The 19,622-nt window shown below is 32.2% G+C and overlaps 2 protein-coding genes across 2 annotated transcripts; both read right to left on the reverse strand.

Annotated features, from left to right (window-relative positions):
- Positions 1-474: 474 nt before the first annotated feature.
- On the reverse strand, positions 475-5,323 carry LOC131859587 (heavy metal-associated isoprenylated plant protein 39-like). Its single transcript, XM_059213524.1, has 4 exons — positions 5,254-5,323; positions 4,684-4,760; positions 878-944; positions 475-779 (listed from the first exon to the last, which is right to left on the reverse strand). The coding sequence occupies exons 1-4, from the start codon at positions 5,321-5,323 to the stop codon at positions 475-477; spliced, it is 519 nt and encodes a 172-aa protein (XP_059069507.1).
- A 7,780-nt stretch (positions 5,324-13,103) lies between these two features.
- LOC131065906 (heavy metal-associated isoprenylated plant protein 39-like) lies at positions 13,104-14,285 on the reverse strand. The gene is made up of 3 exons (XM_058000514.2): positions 14,207-14,285; positions 14,040-14,115; positions 13,104-13,950 (listed from the first exon to the last, which is right to left on the reverse strand). Exons 1-3 carry the CDS (start codon positions 14,210-14,212, stop codon positions 13,541-13,543), a joined length of 492 nt encoding a protein of 163 aa, XP_057856497.2. The 5' UTR covers positions 14,213-14,285; the 3' UTR covers positions 13,104-13,540.
- Positions 14,286-19,622: the final 5,337 nt, after the last annotated feature.

A 19,622-nucleotide genomic window follows, 5' to 3' on the forward strand; every position in this document is an offset into this window, starting at 1 on the left:
ATCATCCTCTTGCACCAAATGATCTTCATAGGTGCGACCAATTGTGAGAGAAGGTAAATGATGATTACAGATGAAAGGGAAACATGAACTATCATCATATGCACAAAAAGAAACATTATAGAGATCTTGAATTAAATTTGAAAAATTAAATTAGCAAAGCAAGATAACAACTCCATTTATCAAATCTATGTATGATATGAAATAACCAAAGCAATGCAATAAAATTGTGAAAAAGGCAGAAATTGGTAATACATCCTGCTAATTATTACATTCTTGCATGAAATTACATTTCTATAAATTTATTAGAAACCACTGAAAAAAGTGAAACAAAATTGTCTCATTAGTATTACCATACGAAGCTGGTCTTTCCCTAAACTAGAAATCTTACTCCATGCTCTCGAAACGTGACTACGAATCAAATAAAATTGTTTTGAGTTACAAACGATGTCTGTTTAAAAGCACAGACAGACTTGTTCAACAAATAACGCAAGTATTAGGATACTCTTCCCTCACAACAGTGTATTCATATGGTCTGTAATAGTAGCCAATGGGCACATACACAACATTTGGAGATTCTGCTTTGTTTTCCTTCTTTGCATTGCCTTGAGGTTTCTTCTCCTCTTTCTTTTCACCCCCCTTTTTATCCTCTTTCGCAGGACCCACGCTCAGCAAATCTGCAAAGCCAAGTTTCCTGAGTTTACAGATCAAATGGACGGGATCCACGTCCCCTATCACAGTCATCTTCTTTTCCTTCATGTCCACAGCCACAGAATCCACCCCTGCAATTCAAATATCCATTAATCAGATTTCACAGCAGAATAAAGATTTAATCTCAAGGTTTGAAAGCAAATTGGAAGAGTTATCATATCATGGACACCTGCAACCTGCTTGAGGGCCTTTTTCTTGCTGCTCTCGTTTTCAATGGCCACTTTTAGCACTATTTTCTGTAGAACACAACCGTCAGCTAGGCGCTCGCTTAAAAAACGACTCTCTGGGAATGCACAGAGAAAAGGGTAGGAAAAATGTTACCTTCATCGAGAATTCCAAGACGTTTAAGGGATGAGAATCACTCTTTAGCAGAATGGAAAGAATTGAACAAGGAATGCTATGCACACAAATTAAGTTGCAGGGAATGGGAGGGCCTTAATAAAGAGGCGAGAGGAGAGAATGGAAGGTTTGTGGTAAAGAGATTCCCCGTACATGTAAGCTTCTTCGCTCAACTTTTGTGGTAGATTATCGCTGGACTTGGCAGTCATGGCAACTGGCAATGAAACTCACTCTGCTCAACTGGCAATAATGGAGTTGGAAATAAATTTTTGAGAATGATGTCATGCGAACTAGCTAATTATGGAGCTTGCTGATGTAAGCGAAGCCGGCGTACATTACACGTTTCTTATCTTTTTTTTTTTTTGTGAGACGGAAGGACTTTTTTGAACTCATTGCCACTTTTGCAGCTTCCAATATTTTATTGTGTCCCATACTTTTGTCTTGTAGAATACCACGTATCTCACATTTCTCTCTTTACACACCTTAATCTAACTTTATCGAATTAATAAAAATGGATGTAAGATATAATTTAGCTGTATTTGAATTTGATTGTGTATATTTTTTTGGTATCAATGTTTTAGATCACATTTTGTGATCCATCATGAAAATGTTAGAGAGTGCAAGGAGATGTAGAATTGTTAGTTGAGAGTACCACATCTCCTTGTAAAATTGTAAAGATGATCATACTTGAATATAATAATAATTCTACATCTCCTTGCACTCTCTAACATCCTAACGATGCATCATGAAGTGTGATCCGAAAAGTTAATGCAAAAAAATTATGCATAAATGATACACTAATGGATTGGGAAAATCTGATAAATTTAATGGATATAAGGTGTTTAAAAATATTAAACTTAGAAGTAAAGAAAATAAAAATGTTCTATTAAGGAAGAGTACATACATAATTTTATTTGCACATTTTTTTCTTAGTCATTGTAGATAATATAGATATGCAAAATCTTCATTAAAGAGTTCTATTAACATTTTTATTTGCATTCGTCACTACTCTCTCAACACAAGCATTTATTGTTTTAAAGGAGGATGTCACATGGAAGGGACCACTGCCACACATTAAAAAACACAAGAATGTTGTATAGAACATCACAACACCAAAACAAACAAAACTGCACATGCTTCTATCATTGTGCAATTTAATGCAAAAAACAAAGTTCTCAAAACTTGATTCTAATAATCTTAAAAAGATATTAGATGTTTATTTAAAGATTAAACTTAAAAGTAAAACGAATAAGAATGTTGCATTAAGGAGGAGCACGAGCAAAATTTTATTTGCAGGTATTTTTTTTAGTCATTATAGATAATATAGATATGCAAATCTTCATTAGAGTTCTATTAGCATTTTATTTGTATGCATCACTAATCTCTCAAACAAGTATTTATAGTTTTAAAGGATGTTGTCACATGGAAGGGATCATTGCCACACATTAAAAAACACAAGAATGTTGGATAGAACATCAATGTACCAAAACAAACAAAACTACACATGTTGTCATTATGCAATTTATTGCAAAAACAAAGTTCTCAAAACTTGATTCAAATAATCTAAAAACCAAAAGGTGAAAGGCATTGAATTGTTAGGTCTTCTTCAATGACCCATTTCAAATTATCAATGCCCCACATGTAATAAAAATAGATAACTAATAAATCCTTTGTAATATACTATAATGTTGTTACATTAATCAACTCCTTAATACACCATGCATTAAACTTGATTAGAGAGAGCTAGTAGCACACTCAAAAGATTGCCGAAATTATTACAATCTGTCATGAACACATCTAGTCATAGATAAATCCTTGCATAATTGTGTCTTCTTATGCCTTCCATAATATCTTCACATCCCATACAAAACATTATGTGTGATGTCATTTGATGCCCTAGACTACAAATTTGACTATTTCTATGCATATATGAATCCAAAGATCAACCAACAACCATATTTTACATCATTTAGCTCCTTCATGATGGTGTGGGGACAACTAAAATGCAATTCACAATTTACAATCAGCTCATTTTTCATCGTCAATACCATTTATAAGAAATGAATAATACTTGCAAAAGGAGGATATAACATTCTTTGATCGTGCAAGAATAATTAACTTTCAAATCTGCAAAGGAGTCATTTTCCTTGCAATCACATTTTACACCCATGCTCATTGCATCATCAACTATATGTACTTGTACAAGAATCCAAGCCTTTGAGGTATTCACCTGTACTTGTTCGTGATCTAGGCATCTCCTCCTCTAGTCACTTCCATGTAAGAGCATTGGATGTTTGTTAATGTATGGAAGGAGTTAAGTTTTGACTTTTGTTCAAATGGAAAACTTATGAGGCATGACCACTATTTGTATTTGTAAAGTTTATGTCTAAGTCTATAGAATGATTACATGACAGACTTACAAGCTTGGGATACACCTTAGTAGTTTGCACTTGAGGAAGCCAAGTCCGCATAATGACTGACATAGGAACATAAGATCAAAAACAAGGACACAAATTGAGAGCTACAGGGACAAATAACATGTCCAAGAGATAAAATATTTTCAAGATCTGGATGTTATGGTGTTCTCTGCAGCATGTAAAAGGGGTGGACAATTGTGTCATGCAATTGCATTGTGTGGGGTCTAGGGAACTAAGTGACAGACAACTATTTACAAACTTTAGAAGAGGTGTGAAGTTGCAAGTGAGGTCCATGGCCTACCAAAGGTAAGACTTATGAAATTTAGGGATTAAGGAGAAACTTACAATTTATAAGAAGTATAAAGTGCAAAGGGAGAGGGTAAGTCCATGGGAAATAGATATAGTTGGGCCATCACTATATAGACACATTATAGTTTGCAATATGTAAAATATAAAGTACAATTTCACTCTACAACCCAACCTCAAATGTATTGTGTACCCACGAGAATGGAAGATAAGTATGCAACTACACACATGTATAGAGGTCCACCAAATAAGTATTAGTAGGGGTATGGGGTGCAAATGAAAATTTTCATTCAAGCATCATGAAAACTACAAAATCCAATTACACTTTACAACCAAAGCTTAATTGATATTTTGTGTGTGATATTTAGGGAATGGGGATAAAATTATAGATAGGGGCATAATTTTTTAAGTACAACCAATAATAAGAGGTGAAACACAAAATGCACTTTGAAATTTATAATAAAGATATAAATTATTAAACATAAATTTATTGCTCCATGGGGATGCATCCCTCCCAAAAAACCGTCCCTCCCGGAATGTTTCCGATACTTAGGGACTTCCCCCCCAAACACCACCACCTCTACTACCTTCGTCAAGTGAATCACTATATGGCACATAACATTAGATGCTGATTGCAACCTTTAACTTTGTGAAAACTTGTTTGCCTTTCATAGACACTCACAGAAATGTTATATTGCAGATTTTGCTTTGAGGATTTCAATTCATTTCAATTTGTATATAAGTGTCAGCCCCCAACTACCGTTCGGCAGCTATCTCCCCGCGGTCCCCTCAATTTAGACCCTTGGTTTCCTCATCCTTGAAATTTGTCTGCTCATCCCGTTAGAAAACTCCGTAGAACTATGCATAAACGTAGTGCCAAAAACCATGAGTTACTTGAGCATAACTAGCATACCTTCAACATCTGGAACCCGCTGTAAGGGCCTTTTTCTTCCTGCTGTAATCCTCGATGGCCAATTTTATCACTATTATCTGCACAATTGAACTATCAGCTAGCTGATCACGATTTCCAATGAAAATGTAGAGAAAAGAATAGAAAGAATTTTACCGTCATCGAAAATTACAAGACGTTTAAGCCATGAGAATCTTTAACATAATGCAAAGAATTTAACATGAATGTGATGCACACAAATGGGGTTGCAGGGGAAAGGAGGGGCTTATAAAGAGGCGAGAGGAGAGAATGCTCAACAAATGGAAATGTCGTAAAGAAACTCTTTAATTTTAGTGTGTGTCAGTATCTGCCATTGGCTCAGTCGAAGACAAGTAGGTTTAAACTGGACAAATTTCCATAAACAGTGCCTCTGTCGACGTGTTTTCCTTACACGTTGATGTACAGAACAATTGTATTACTCGAGCATCTTGCGGACTTGGCAGGCCGTGGCAACTGGCACTGACGCTCCCTGTGCCCAACATTTATAGCTGGAAGCACATGTTATACGAACTCAGATTTAAGGGCATACTTTACAGTTTACACGTTTCTTATCTGCTTTAAGGGCGTACGTTAATACGTGTGAAGCAACAGAATACGAACTCATATTTAAACACTTACTTTTTGAACCATGCCAGTTTGGCACCTTCCAATATTTTTTCTTCGACATGAGTGTGCCACGCTTTTTGTCTGTGGAGAAGATCATGTTTGTCCTTCAAATTTAAAATGTCATTTTTCAATGTAGACATTTCTACTCCCTTTCATAAATTTAAGCCCAAATGCCATTAAGCAAGTAATGTTTCTGTGCAACCTATGTTTCTATAGAAGGTGATAGCTTTAGATTGGTGTTTTTTTTAAGGATAGGTAAGAGCATTAGTTATCATTCATGTTTCAATTATCGTTCATTTCAAGTACATTTGACCTTTCAATTTTTTTATATATTTTAGCCAATTAAATTATGATAAAAGAACCAAGAAAAATTTAAATTTATACTAATACATGTTCACAACTGGATGTGTATTTGTCCACTAAAAGTAAAGAGTTACTACTGGTACAAGTCAAATTATAATACATGTCAAGTTGCACAAAATTACCACCTTTTACATTAAAAAAGAAACATAAATGTTTACAATTACCACCACATGCAAGTGGCCCAAAACTTCAAATATTTTATATTTACAAATACATATGCACAGTTATAGGTGCCTAACATGGTACAATATCAAACCCATATCAACTTTATGGACTATTAGTTGCACAATACCCCACACTTCCTCTCACATCTTTATGCTTTGACTCCAACCACTATTGGTACCTGCACATACAACAACTGGTGTAAGGCTCCCAAATAAACATCAAAAAATATTACATTAAAAAAAAGGACCGAAAGCATTCAAGCCATCGTAGAAATCAGACTTAAATGAGAGTTGCAATATGAAACGATTGATTCTTTCTCACACATATTCAAAATTCAAAATCAACAACCTCAAATGAATGCATTGATTTTTCACATTCGAATTATTTTATAAGAGGGAATTCCTAGCATTCATTTCTATTATAAGTTCTCCATCTCGCTGAATATTCTCTAAAAAATTCAGAGACCTCTGCATCTGCATATTCCTGATTGAAGGGTACTAATTTAGGTTGGCACACCTTTGCTTCAATGCCATCTCATACTAATAATATTCATGTTTTCATAAATTAACTATTTTCTATCTTTAAAATATGTAGAGGCATTTAAATTAGACACTGTATAATAGAGTTGGAAAAAATGGAAGGATTCAAATTTAGAGATAGTAGCAATATCTATTTTTAAATCATATTGGAGTTATATATTTCTTTGCCACATTTTATCATACCTGGTATGCTTTCAAAACAAATACAACACACACACACACACACAATATCTATTTTTAAATCATATTGGAGTTATATATTTCTTTGCCACATTTTATCATACCTGGTATGCTTTCAAAACAAATACAACACACACACACACACACACACACACACACACACACACACACACACACACACACATTTGTATATATATTTATTTATATCTATGTGTATACGCATTTTATCATTCTTGTTATATTTTTAAAATAAATAGATGACACACAAACACAAATATGTGTTTGTGTGTGTGTGTGTGTGTGTGGGATTAAGAAGTGTTTAGTTAATTTCATATTTACAATTTATAGGAAGCACAAAAGTGTGGGTTGGATTGCAATATTCTTTAGGTTAGGTAGTGTCATCTCTAACCATGTTTTCTCTTATAAAATGTACTCAATTATGATAATCTTAACAAGATTGGGCCTCATTTCCTCCTAGGTTATGGTTTCCATTGCTTTCTCCTAAGACTATCATCTTGCACAAAGGAAGAAGTATTTCATGTTGTATCAAATTATGTAGCTTTTGAGTCAAACTCGTGGTCTATATTTCATGAGTAGTAGTTTATATGAATCCATCTCTCATAAGAATTAATTGTCTACTTAGTACTCATTGTATCTTGGTGATACTCATAGGGATGAAGGATTGGAACTTTCTAGGAGGTCACCCATCATAGTACTACTCCAACTGAAGCATGCTTAATCATGAATTTTCTCCCAAGACTAGGCCCACATAGCTTACTACCCCATTTGTGAAACTTTTAGTAAGTGTTTTGCCTTAACCATTTATTTATGAAATTTTATTCAGCTTATCTAATGACAAGTAAGAGATATTTTTTATATTGTGTAAAATTATGATGTTTTACAAAGATGAACAACCATATTATTTTTGAGTTAAATTCATTGACACAAATTTCATGCAAATCATCTGTTATCAACATGAATGGTACATGAATTAGTCATTGCATCTAGGTGATGCTCATATGTGTGAAGCATCAAGACTTCTTGAGAGATCATCCATCCCATACTACTTTGACTCAAACATGCTTAACCATGGAGTTTTCCCCCAAATTCAAGGCTATTTAGCTTGTCACCCCATTTTCAAAACATGTTGTCATGCCTTATGAGCCATTAATAGAGTGCACTTGACTCCTCTAATAATTTTCAAGATTTATTTTTTACAATATATGAAATTATGATGTTTTATTAAGATTCAATTGTTGATTTTAAAGATTTAATGAATTTACTCATTGCATTTCAATAATAATCCAACTTAAAAATAAAGTTGTAGGCCTCCCAATTGTGAGGTGGGAAATCACTTCCACGAAGGTGTTGAAACTTGGGGGATCCGCTTAGATTGTTGCTTCCTTTGGGAAGTCGTGGCAAGTGGCAAAACATTCAAGTAGTAAGAATTACTTTTGTTGAGTAGGGGATCTTATTAGGGGGAAAATAAATTATGTGATAGGGATCAATAGGTATGTGAGGGAAAAGCTTATGGCATATAAAGTCATTAATTATGGGAGAAGGATCAATAGTTTAGTTTAGTTTTTTTTTTTTAATGATTAATTTTAAAATTCACATACAGTAAGATATTATCATAAGAAGGAATCACAAGTTATTGTTGAAAATAGTCACATGGATGTCAATGTCTTTGCAAAGGTTAAAAATATTAAAATGTCTTTTCACCCACAAGACTTTGTTTCCTCCATAACAACTTATCATATCCTCTCTCATTGAATAAACTAAGTGTTTGGAAATTACAGAATGCTACAATGAATGGAGCACGAAAAAAATTCCTAGGACATCATTGAATTGCCCAATTACCTCCATTTCGTAGGCTTGAATATTATCTCATGGCTTAAGTATCTAGCTCTGAAACATATCGTCTTCCATGAATAACATATGTGTGAGCAACAAACACTAAAGGTAAGTTCTTTGCTCACAATTGTCCCTTCCACTTGCATAAACATTAGTCTAAAGGATGTAAAGTTGCTTTGATTTATTTCCAAGATATTTGAAGTCCAAAACAACACTATTGGATATTTGTGGAGACCAATAATAAACAAACACAAAACTAGTAGCCATGTCAGAATCATACAAACATAGACAAAAAATACTATCACTATTTGGAATCATGTTGCCTTCTTCAATATATGTGTTTATTAAATTATGGTAGTAGTCATTGCATGCAATATCATAAGATTTTTATTCTTTAAAAATAAAATGATGTAATTATTCTTAATTAATTATAATAAATTTTGAATTTCAATTAATTAATAATTACTATTTAATGAACATATGGATAGACATTGGATATTTAAATATAGGAATACAAGGATAATAAGTGTGGCAATCTTTATTGTGTAGTTAGTTTTAGAATAAATTAATGTTATATTTTGTTTGTATTTTTTTAATTTATAATTAGATAGAATTGATCATATATATATATATATATAGACACACACACACACACACAATTTTACACTAATTGTGTAAAATAGTGCATTTGTGCTTCAAGTAGTATAGAATGCATTCTAAGTTTTAGATTGAATTTGCACCTTTTACATTTGGAAATTTGTCTAATTGTAGTGAATACCTAAATAAACTCATCATCAAATTTTGTATAAGACTTTTAAATATATATTTAATATGTCAAGTTCAAGTGGAAAAATATGAGCACATTCATTAATAAATACAATAGATCCCATTTTTAATCTATTTAAATTATTATACTATTCAATATGTATGTTCTAATTGAAAATTAAAATTACTTAAAATAATATTGATATTCACACAAAAAAACAATTTATTTACTCAATATAATATTTAAAACTAAGACAATTAAAAATTTCATATCTCAAGTCTATAAATTATAGATATCACATTCATAAAAAAAAATTAAAAAAAGTTTTTTCAATAATTTTTTGTAATAGTACTTCATCTTATGTATTTGTATTATGACAACATTAAACCATTATTACATATACAATTAAAGACAAGAAAATAGTTAAAATTATTATTCAAATGTCCACATCTTACATCCAACTTCTACATCTAAATGACCCTCAACAAATGCGCCTATTTCAATTTTTTGATTTCACATATGTGATTGAACCCACAAGATGTAGACATGATGTAATAATCACCATAATACAAAAAAATAATTATAACTTTGAAATAAAAAATAAGTGCAAACCAAATATTTAAACAATTGTAGCTCATTGAATCAAATAAATGCACATCAATCCATTGCCAACAAAAAGAAATCAATAAGATGCACTTGTCAAGCAATATGAGAGAAATTAATTTTAAAAAAGACATAAATTTTATTGTTGGAACAATATTTTGTGTACTAAATTTATTCATATTTCATTATTTGTCATTGTTAGTAATGGATACATAGAAGTTACAGGTCTAGTAATTGGCCCCATCAATAAGTTATGTATTAGTATATCTAGCACTATCTAGGTACACATGGTCTATTTAATTTACATTTCATATATCATGCACAATAAATTTAAATTATTAATTTGTTGATGCAATGGTACCAACTACACCTAAGTTCTAAGTATGATAATATATTTCATTGTCAACTTATTTATTGGACACATTGGTGTTATTCTTATATTACTTTCCACATTATGTCACTAGTTTAATAAATCCAATGCCATTCATATGTATCATGTTCTTAGTACTTTCTTTCTATCTAATGAGATCTAAGCTAAAAAAAAATATTTTTTCTCGATAATAAGCATTTTCTTATTTTAGAATAGAATTGAAAATTTTGTTACATAGATCTTTATGTATTTTATAATACTTTGTTATTTTTAAATTCTCTAAATTCGCTTGCAATTGTTTCTAGTTTTGATTGTGTGTAGTCTTTTTACATCAACATTTTGGTTCCCACTCCATGATCCATCATCAGAATAAAAAGAGAGTTGAGAAGCATAAAAATGAATAGTTGCACACTTGGACTCGCTTAAATGGGGGTTATTTAAGCCAGTCCAAGTGTGCAACAAATCACTTTTATTCTTCTTGACTCTCTTTTTATTCTGATGATGGATTATGGAGTGTGATTTGAAACATTGATACAAAAAAACTACATGCAATCAAAACCAAAAACAATTGCAAGCAAATTATAGATTGTGGAAATTTGATATATTTGATTCTTGAAATTGATTATGCAAACACGTTTCGTAAGGTGGACTGTACTAAAATGTAAAATTTCTACAAGGTCTAGTCCTCTTGTTCATGATTTTTGTTTATTTGTAGATGATACTTAGTGATATTTGATTTGTATGCACAACAAGTATCATGTCATCTTTACCTCATGGTTTTGATAACTAGTTTATAATTTTTAAGTTTTAATTTTTTCACTACTTTCTATCTATCTATTAAGTTTCACTTCATATATCAATTTAAAAAAAAAATTATATAGCATCATTTTTTAACATATTCTCTTTTTTCTCGAGGATTTATTAGAATTCAAAATTCAATTTTAGCACATTGAGTTATGCAATTAGGATAATAAATTAAAGGTTTTAGTTCTTCAAGAGAAACATTATTTGGTTTCAAATAAATTGGTGTTTAACAATAATTCAATTTATAATTATAAATATTTTTTTATAAATTATAAGAATCACTTATAAAATTGGTTAGAATTTTTTTCAAGGGTGTATCTGATTCCTAATCTAGTATGCCTAATAGTTGTTGGAAACAACAAGATCCCTTACAAAAAAAAATACTATCCACAAAATAGCAAGAAGCAAAATGAGAAATGTCATAAACAAATTTTCATATTGTCACTAGTAACCACATGTGCACAAAAAGGTTCCTTCCATATAAAGACAACCAATAAGAGGTGAGAAGGTAGGTGTAAAATTCTGACTACCCCTCCAAGTATGCAACAAGTGTAGGAATCTATGGACAAGTGTTGGGACGCTTGGTGAGTCTACATGAGGTGAGACAAAAGTTTCTCTAACGTCCCATAAGGTGAGGAGAGGATATCTTGATCCTATGAGTGAGCTTAAATATAATGTGAATTGGACTCAACTAATTAGGCTAAGAGAAAACTAGTTAGGTAAAACACTTTTTCACACTAACACCCTTTTAGCAAAACTTAGGGAGTAAGCTAATCACATAAAAGATGATTCCCAATAGTTCATGGCTTGATAAAGTACTCATATATAAATAATGATGTCTCATAACTAGAGAAAGGGAGAAACCATGTGGGAATAAAACTCCACTCTAAAAGAGAGAATTACAAAGGTAAAACTTCTTAAAAATATATTCATGTAAAGATGAACATGATGATGAAGAACCCCTGAAGCATGTCAAGAATTGTAAACTCTGTCGAAAGATGAACAAGTGTATGCAAGAATCAATGAACCTCTAACAGATGTAGATCAAGAGATACAAATATGATCAAACAACGTAAATAAAAAAGAACAAATGTCACATAATACACTAGTTAGAAGTGGCAAATGTTCAACCTGTACTATGTGATAGAAAGAAATAAAACACAAGTGTCACATAGTACACTACTTAGAAGTAATCGGTGTTCATGAATCTCACATTAATGATCCACCAAAAGAATCTCCCATATGAGAGATTCAAATGTGTAGGTTTATGCGACTCTCTTGCAAATATGTAAATTATATAAGGCTCGATAAGGTTCCTCCACTACTCCACTGTAAATAGAAAGCATTAGATATAGCAACACAAATGTCACGATTTCCCCCTTAATGCTAATCAGGAAGGAATGATAGAAAATTAGCATTAGAGATCAATTACAGTTATGATTAAGGTAAAATTAGGGTTGTAGTTATGTATAGGGTTTGAGTCAAGGTTCACTTAGGTTTCAATTTAGATTAAATAAAATTTAAACAAAATAACTAAAACAAAATAAAGCAAACACCTCAAAAATGATATCTCTCCTCATCTTCTACATATATTTTTTTAAATATAGATATATGCTACTTAATTAAGAACCATAGCAACTTCTTATTCAAAGAAAAAATTATATGTACATAAACATAATTAACATTTTAATTAAATATTAAAGCTAAAAAAAAAAATGTATTCATTAAAAATAACTAAAATAGAATTCCCAACTCGCCTATTTAAAATATCTCAAACTTTTACATTCAACAAAACTGAGCCTTGATAAACTTTTTTGATGATTTTACTTTACAATACAACAAAAGCCATTATAATCATAATTTTTTTCATTTATTGATGACTTGACTTTACAATACAACAAAAGCCACTATAATCATAATTTTTTTCTTTTAATATCTCCATGAAGGAAATTGTCTAGACTCCATGAAGGAAAATTGTCTAGACTCCATGAAGGGTGTGGTCTGCTAGGTGGAGTGTGATCTAAATGAATGTAAGGATTTAGCCCTGATAAGTGTGATCTAAATTAATTAAGGATTTAGCCCTGATAAATGTGACTAATCCTCGCATAGCTACAACTATATTGTGAAAATTGCAAGCTACAACATATAAAACAAATTAATCTCCTAAAAACAAAACTCTCTCCTTCTTCAAATAGAGGCAACAAAGTTGGCTATTGAAGCAACTTTCTGAAATGTTTTCACTACTTTTGACACTCCAACATAAAAACTCGCCTGCTTATCTCATTCATATTAAAAACTTAAACCTAGTTCAACCATTCCATCATAATCCAAAACAAACTGCTCGATAACATTATCAGATTTCCTTTTTGGTAGCCATATTACGAACTTGGACGATCTCATTTTCTTGACAAGCACTTGCTTCCAGTAAATTGTCTCATTAGTATTACCATACGAATCTGGGTTTTCCTTAAACTAGAAATCTTACTCCATGCTCTCAAGACGTGACTAGGAATCAAATAAAGTTGCTTTAAGTTACAAATGATGGCTGTTTAAAAGCACAGAGAGACTTGTTCAACAGATAACGCAAGTATTAGGATACTCTTCCCTCACAACAGTGTATTGATACGGTCTATAATCGTAGCTCATAGGCACATACACAACATTAGGATACTCTTCCCTCACAACAGTGTATTGATACGGTCTATAATCGTAGCTCATGGGCACATGATACACAACTTCAACTTTTGGATGTTCTGCTTTATTCTCCTTTGTTTCACCTTGAGGTTTCTTCTCTTCTTTCTTCTCAGCCCCCTTTTTCTCCTCTTTTTTCTCGCCTTCCTTTTTCTCCTCTTTCGCAGAACCCACGCTCAGCAAATCTGCGAAGCCAAGTTTCCTGAGTTTACAGGTCAAATGGACGGGATCCACATCCCCTATCACAGTCATCTTCTTTTCCTTCATGTCCACAGACACAGAATCCACCCCTAAAATACAAATATTCATCCATCAGATTTTATAGTAGAATAAAGTTTTAATCTCAAGGTTTGAAAGCAAATTGGAAGAGTTACCATACCATAAACACCTGTAACCTGCTTGAGGGCCTTTTTCTTGCTGCTCTCGTTTTCAATGGCCACTTTTAGCACTATTTTCTGTAGAACACAACCGTCAGCTATGCACTCGCTGAAAAAACGAGTCTCTGGGAATGCATTTGCAAAGAGAAAAGAGTAGGAAAAATGATACCTTCATCGAGAATTCCAAGACGTTTAAGCGATGAGAATCAGACTCTTTAGCAGAATGAAAACAATTTAACAATGAATGCGATGCACAGAGGACGGGATGTTCTTAACAGGGCTTATAAAGAGGCGAGTGGAGAGGATGTCCAACGAATGAAAGGTTTGTGGTAAAGAGACTCCCCGTACTTGGCAGCCATGGCAACTGGCATTGAAACTCACTGTGCCCAACATTTAAGGGCATTGGCTATGCAGCTCTTTAAACAGCACTGCATAGCCTAGGCCCTAAGTCTGAACCAATTTACTGATCCGTAGCACTGCCAACATGGTGAACCTATGCAGCTCTTTAAACAGCACTGCATAGCCTAGGCCCTAAGTCTGAACCAATTTACTGATCCGTAGCACTGCGAACATGGTGAACCGGTTCACCATGTTCGCAGTGCTACGGATCAGTAAATTGGTTCAGACTTAGGGCCTAGGCTATGCAGTGCTGTTTAAAGAGCTGCATAGCCAGTGCCACATTTAAGAGTTGAAATGAATTTTTGAACGTGATGTCATACGAACTCGCCTATTATGGAGCTTGAAGATGTAAGGAAAGCAGCCGTACTTTACACATTTCTTCTGTTGTATTTGGGTAGAGAGGACTTTTTTGAACTCATGCCACTTTTGCACCTTCCAATATTTTATTATTTATACTTATGTGACATTTTTCTTTATCAAAAATGTTAATCTAATTTTGTAGAACTAAAAATGGATAGACTTTTGTCTTTGGAGGATGCCAGGTATGTGACATTCCTCTTTATCACAAACCTTAATCCAATTTTGTAGATTTAAAACTGGATATAAGGTATCATTTAGTTGCTTCTAGATTTGATTGTGTGTATTTCTTTTGCATGATTGTTTTGGATCATTCTTTGTGATCCATCATCAAGAATTAAGAGAGTGCAAGGAGATGTAGAATTGTAAATATATTATATTCAAGTACGATCATCCTCATAATAATACCTTGTAGAATTATAAGGAGATGTAGAATTGTAAATATATTATATTCAAGTACGATCATCCTCATAATTCTACAAGGAGATGTGGCTACCCACATCTCCTTGTAGAATTATGAGGATGATCGTACTTACAATTCTACATCTCTTTGCACTCTCTAACATCCTAATGATGCATCACGAAGTGTGACTCGAAAAGTTAATGTAAAAAGAATTACACATAAATGATACACTAATAGATTGCAGAAATTTGAAAAAATTAATGGATATAAGGTGTTTAAACATATTAAACTTAAAAGTAAAGAAAATAAACATGTGGTATTAAGGAGGAGTACAAACATAATTTTATTTGCACACATTTTCCAAGAGTCATTATAGATATATAGATATGCAAAATCTTCATTAGAGTTCTATTAGCATTTTTATTTGCATTCATCACTACTCTCTCAAACAAGTATTTATAGTTTTAAAGGTTGTTGTCACATGGAAGGGACCACTACCACACACTAAAAAAAAAATGTTGTATAGAACATCACTACACCCAAACAAACAAAACTCCACATGCTGCTATCATTGTGCAATTTAATGCAAAAAAAATAAGTTTTCAAAAACTTTATTCTATTAATCTTAAAAAGATATCAAGTGTTTATTTAAAGATTAAACAAGGAAAAGTAAAGCGAATAAGAATATTGCATTAAGGAGGAGCACAAGCATACTTTTATTTGCACACATTTTTTTAGTCATTATAGATAATTTAGATCTAAAAAATCTTTATTAGATTTCTACTAGCATTTTCATTTGTATGCATCACAAATATCTCAAACAAGTATTTATAGTTTTAAAGGATGTTGTCACATGGAAAGCAACAATGCCACACATTAAAAAAGACAAGAATTTTTAATAGAACATCAATGTACTAAAATAAACAAAATTGCACATGCTTAAATTTATTGCAAAAGCAAAGTTCTCAAAACTTGATTCAAATAATCTACAAACCAAAAGGTGAAATACATTAAATAGTTAGGTATTCTTCAATGGCCCATTCAAATTAGCAATATCCCACATGTAATAAAAATAGACAACTATAAGATCCTTTGTAATATACTATAATGCTGTTATATCAATGAACTCCTCAATACATCATGGCAATAAACATGATTAGAGAGAACTAGCAACAAACTCAAAGGATTGCCTAAATTATTACAATCTACCATGAACAGATCTAATTATAAACAAATCCTTGCATAATTGTGTCTTCTTATGCCTTTCATAATATATTCACATCATATTCAAAATATTATGTGTGATGTCATTTGATGCCCTAGATTATCGATTTGACCACCTCTATGCATAGATGGATCTAAAGATCAACCAAGAACCATATTTTACATCATTTAGCTCCTTCATGGTGGTGAGGGTACAAGTAAAATGCAATTCATAATTTACAATCAATTCATCTTTTCATTGTCAATACCATTTATAAGAAAGGAAGAATACTTACAAAAGGAGGATAGAATATTCTTTGATCATGCAAGAATAGTTAAGTTTCAAGTTTGCAAAAGGAGTCATTTTCTAAGAGATAAAATATTTTCAAGATCTAGATGTTATGGTGTTCTTTATAGCATGTAAAGGGGGAGAACAAGTTTGTCATGTAATTGCATTGTGTAGGGTCTAGAGAACTAGGTGCAAGACTACTATTTACAAACTTTACTAGGGGTGTGAAGTTGAAAGTGAGGTCCACGACCTACCAAATGTAAGACATGAAATTTGGGGATTAAGGAGAAACTTATAATTTACAAGAAGGATAAAGTGCAATGGGAGATGGGATGTTCATGGGAAAAAGATGTAGTTGGACCATGACTATATAGACACAATATAGTTTGCAATATGTAAAATATAAAGTACAATTTCACTCTATAACCCAAACTCAAATGTATTTTGTACCCACGGGTATGAACTATAAGGTCCACCAGATAAGTAATAGTAGGGGTATAAGGTGCAAAGGAAAATCGTAATTCAAGCATCATGAAAACTAAAAAATCCAACTTCATGTGTGATATTTATGGAATGGGGATAAAATTATAGATAGGGACATATTATAATAAAGATATAAAGTGTTAAACATAAATTCATTATTCCATGGGAATGTGTCCCTCCCCAAAAAACCCCATGTCCCTTGTACAGAGACATCTCCAAGACTTGGAGACTTGGGGGAAATGCCCCCCCACAACACCACCACCTCTACCACCTCTATCAAGTCACTCACTTTATGCCACATGCCATTATATACTGATTGCAACCTTTAACTTTGTGAAAACTAGTTTGGCTTTAATGGAGCACTCATAGAGATGTTATATTGCAAATTTTGCTTTGAGGATTTCAATTCACTTTAATTTGTATATAAGTGTTGGCCTCCCACTATTGCTCCACTTCTTTTTCCCCACTATCTCCTCGTCATCCCCAAATTTAGGTCCTTGATCCTTTCATCCCTGAAAATTGTCCCCACATCCCTTTGAGGAAACTCGATAGAACTATGCATAAATTCAACCCATATCTTTCCATACAAAAAGCTTGTAAGCTTGTAGAGTTGATTTATATTTTCACACTAGTATAATACAAATAGACTCTATGATCCAACCAAATAAGAGCTTATGAGGTAGTGGGGTTAATTTATTTTACAATTCACCCTCTACAAATTGCAAAATGTAATTTTACACTACTCTGTCCCATAAACGTTGGGCACTAGCTATGCAGTGGACAAAATATCCCGCCACATGTTGTGCCCCCCATGCCATGTGTACGGTTTGATTGGACGTATTGGATCTTTCTTTCATGCACATAACATCAGTACCTGTAGTCAGTTTGACCCTGCAGTCATTTTTCTGATTAAGCTTAGGATTTAGGGTTATGGTTAGGATTATGGCTAGGGTTAGTGTCGATGTCCTAGTTAGGGTTAGGGTTAGGAATTAAGAAGAAGAAGTTTTAATCCATTATAGATTTTTCTTTTCAATAATTTATTTTCTAACATAATTATGTAGATATCAATTATATTTCTACTATTTGGGATCTCCAAAGATTAATAAGATTCATTCCAAACCCTAAAGGAATTTTCCTCATTAATAAAAATTAATTAATAAAGAATATAATCTTTATTAAAAAAATTAATAAAGAATAATATTAAAAAAAAGGGATAAAAATCATTTATTTGTATTGTATTCATAATCTTATCAATAAAAATTATAATGATAAAGAATAATTAATAAATGATAACAATCATTTATTTTAATTTATAATATTTTTTTATAATTTTAGTTATTATAAAAACAAATTAAAGTAATTTTTTAAAATTTCAACCCTAAAAAAATCTCTCAAACAAAATTTGTTTTTCTTTATTAAATAGTTTTATGATTTATATCTTTTAAAATATTATATATTTTTTTAATACATATCATTAAATCATTTGTATTATATTATTACCTACATTATTTATAATTTCACTGTAAAAGATACAAGTTAGAATGAAAATGATTTGAAAAAAAAAATTCCAAAAAAATAAAAACAAAGCATTTAATTTGTTTTACCGGGAAAGAGAGGTTGAACGGATTGTAGGGACAAACTGACTGTAGGTACTAATGTGATGTGCATGAAAGAAATAGTCACCACATCCAATCAAACTGTACACATGCCATGGGGGGCATGGCATGGGGCAGGCCATTTTGTTTGTTGTGTCCTTTTATAAAGTGAGTTTCATCTACTTGGATAGCCATACAAATTTTCATAAACAGTGGCTCTATTGATGTGTTTTCCTTACATGTTGATGTACAAAACAATTGAATTACTGAAGCATCTTGTGGAAATTTGTGGTAGATTACTGCTGGATATGGCAAGCCATGGCAAGTGGCACTAACGCTCACTATGCCCAACATTAATAGTTGGAAGCACATGTCATACAAACTCTCTCCATAATACATGTGAAGGAGCAGAATATGAACTTAGATTTGAGGGCGTACTTTACACATTTCTTCTTATATGCTTTTGTAGTCTGTTTAGCAACTTGACTTTTTTAACCATGTCAATTTGGGAAATGGTTATCCAATAGACAGATTCAAAATAGTAATGTATACGTATATATATGTGTGTATGTGATGTATATGTATCTATACACATACATATACATCACATATGTATATGTATATGTACACACACATGGTACATATATACATAAACACATAAGAGTATATATGTATCATGTAGGGTTCTATATGGGTAAGTGCACCAAGATGGTGTGCAAAAAGGGGTATACATGGACATTTTTTTTTTAAATTAGGTAAACCTGAACTTGGAGGAGAAAGTTAAGAGTCTTCAACTCAAGATATGAAGATACTCAAACAATAAAGATTGTAGTACTCTGCATCTAGTTTCCAAACT

The sequence above is a fragment of the Cryptomeria japonica genome, chromosome 2 (assembly GCF_030272615.1).
Source record: "Cryptomeria japonica chromosome 2, Sugi_1.0, whole genome shotgun sequence".
Taxonomy (NCBI): Eukaryota; Viridiplantae; Streptophyta; class Pinopsida; order Cupressales; family Cupressaceae; genus Cryptomeria; species Cryptomeria japonica.

Bases quoted from the DNA above. Each gene is read 5' to 3' on its own strand.
- LOC131859587 (XM_059213524.1), bottom strand. From the start codon at position 5,323: ATGAGTTCGTATTCTGTTGCTTCACACGTATTAACGTACGCCCTTAAA. The intron at 945-4,683 runs GTATGCTAGTTA...TGTGTTCTACAG, and splicing joins GCGGGTTCCAGATGTTGAAG to AAAATAGTGCTAAAAGTGGC. The intron at 780-877 runs GTGTCCATGATA...TTTGAATTGCAG, and splicing joins GGCCCTCAAGCAGGTTGCAG to GGGTGGATTCTGTGGCTGTG.
- LOC131065906 (XM_058000514.2), bottom strand. The intron at 13,951-14,039 runs GTATGGTAACTC...TTTGTATTTTAG, and splicing joins GCAGGTTACAGGTGTTTATG to GGGTGGATTCTGTGTCTGTG.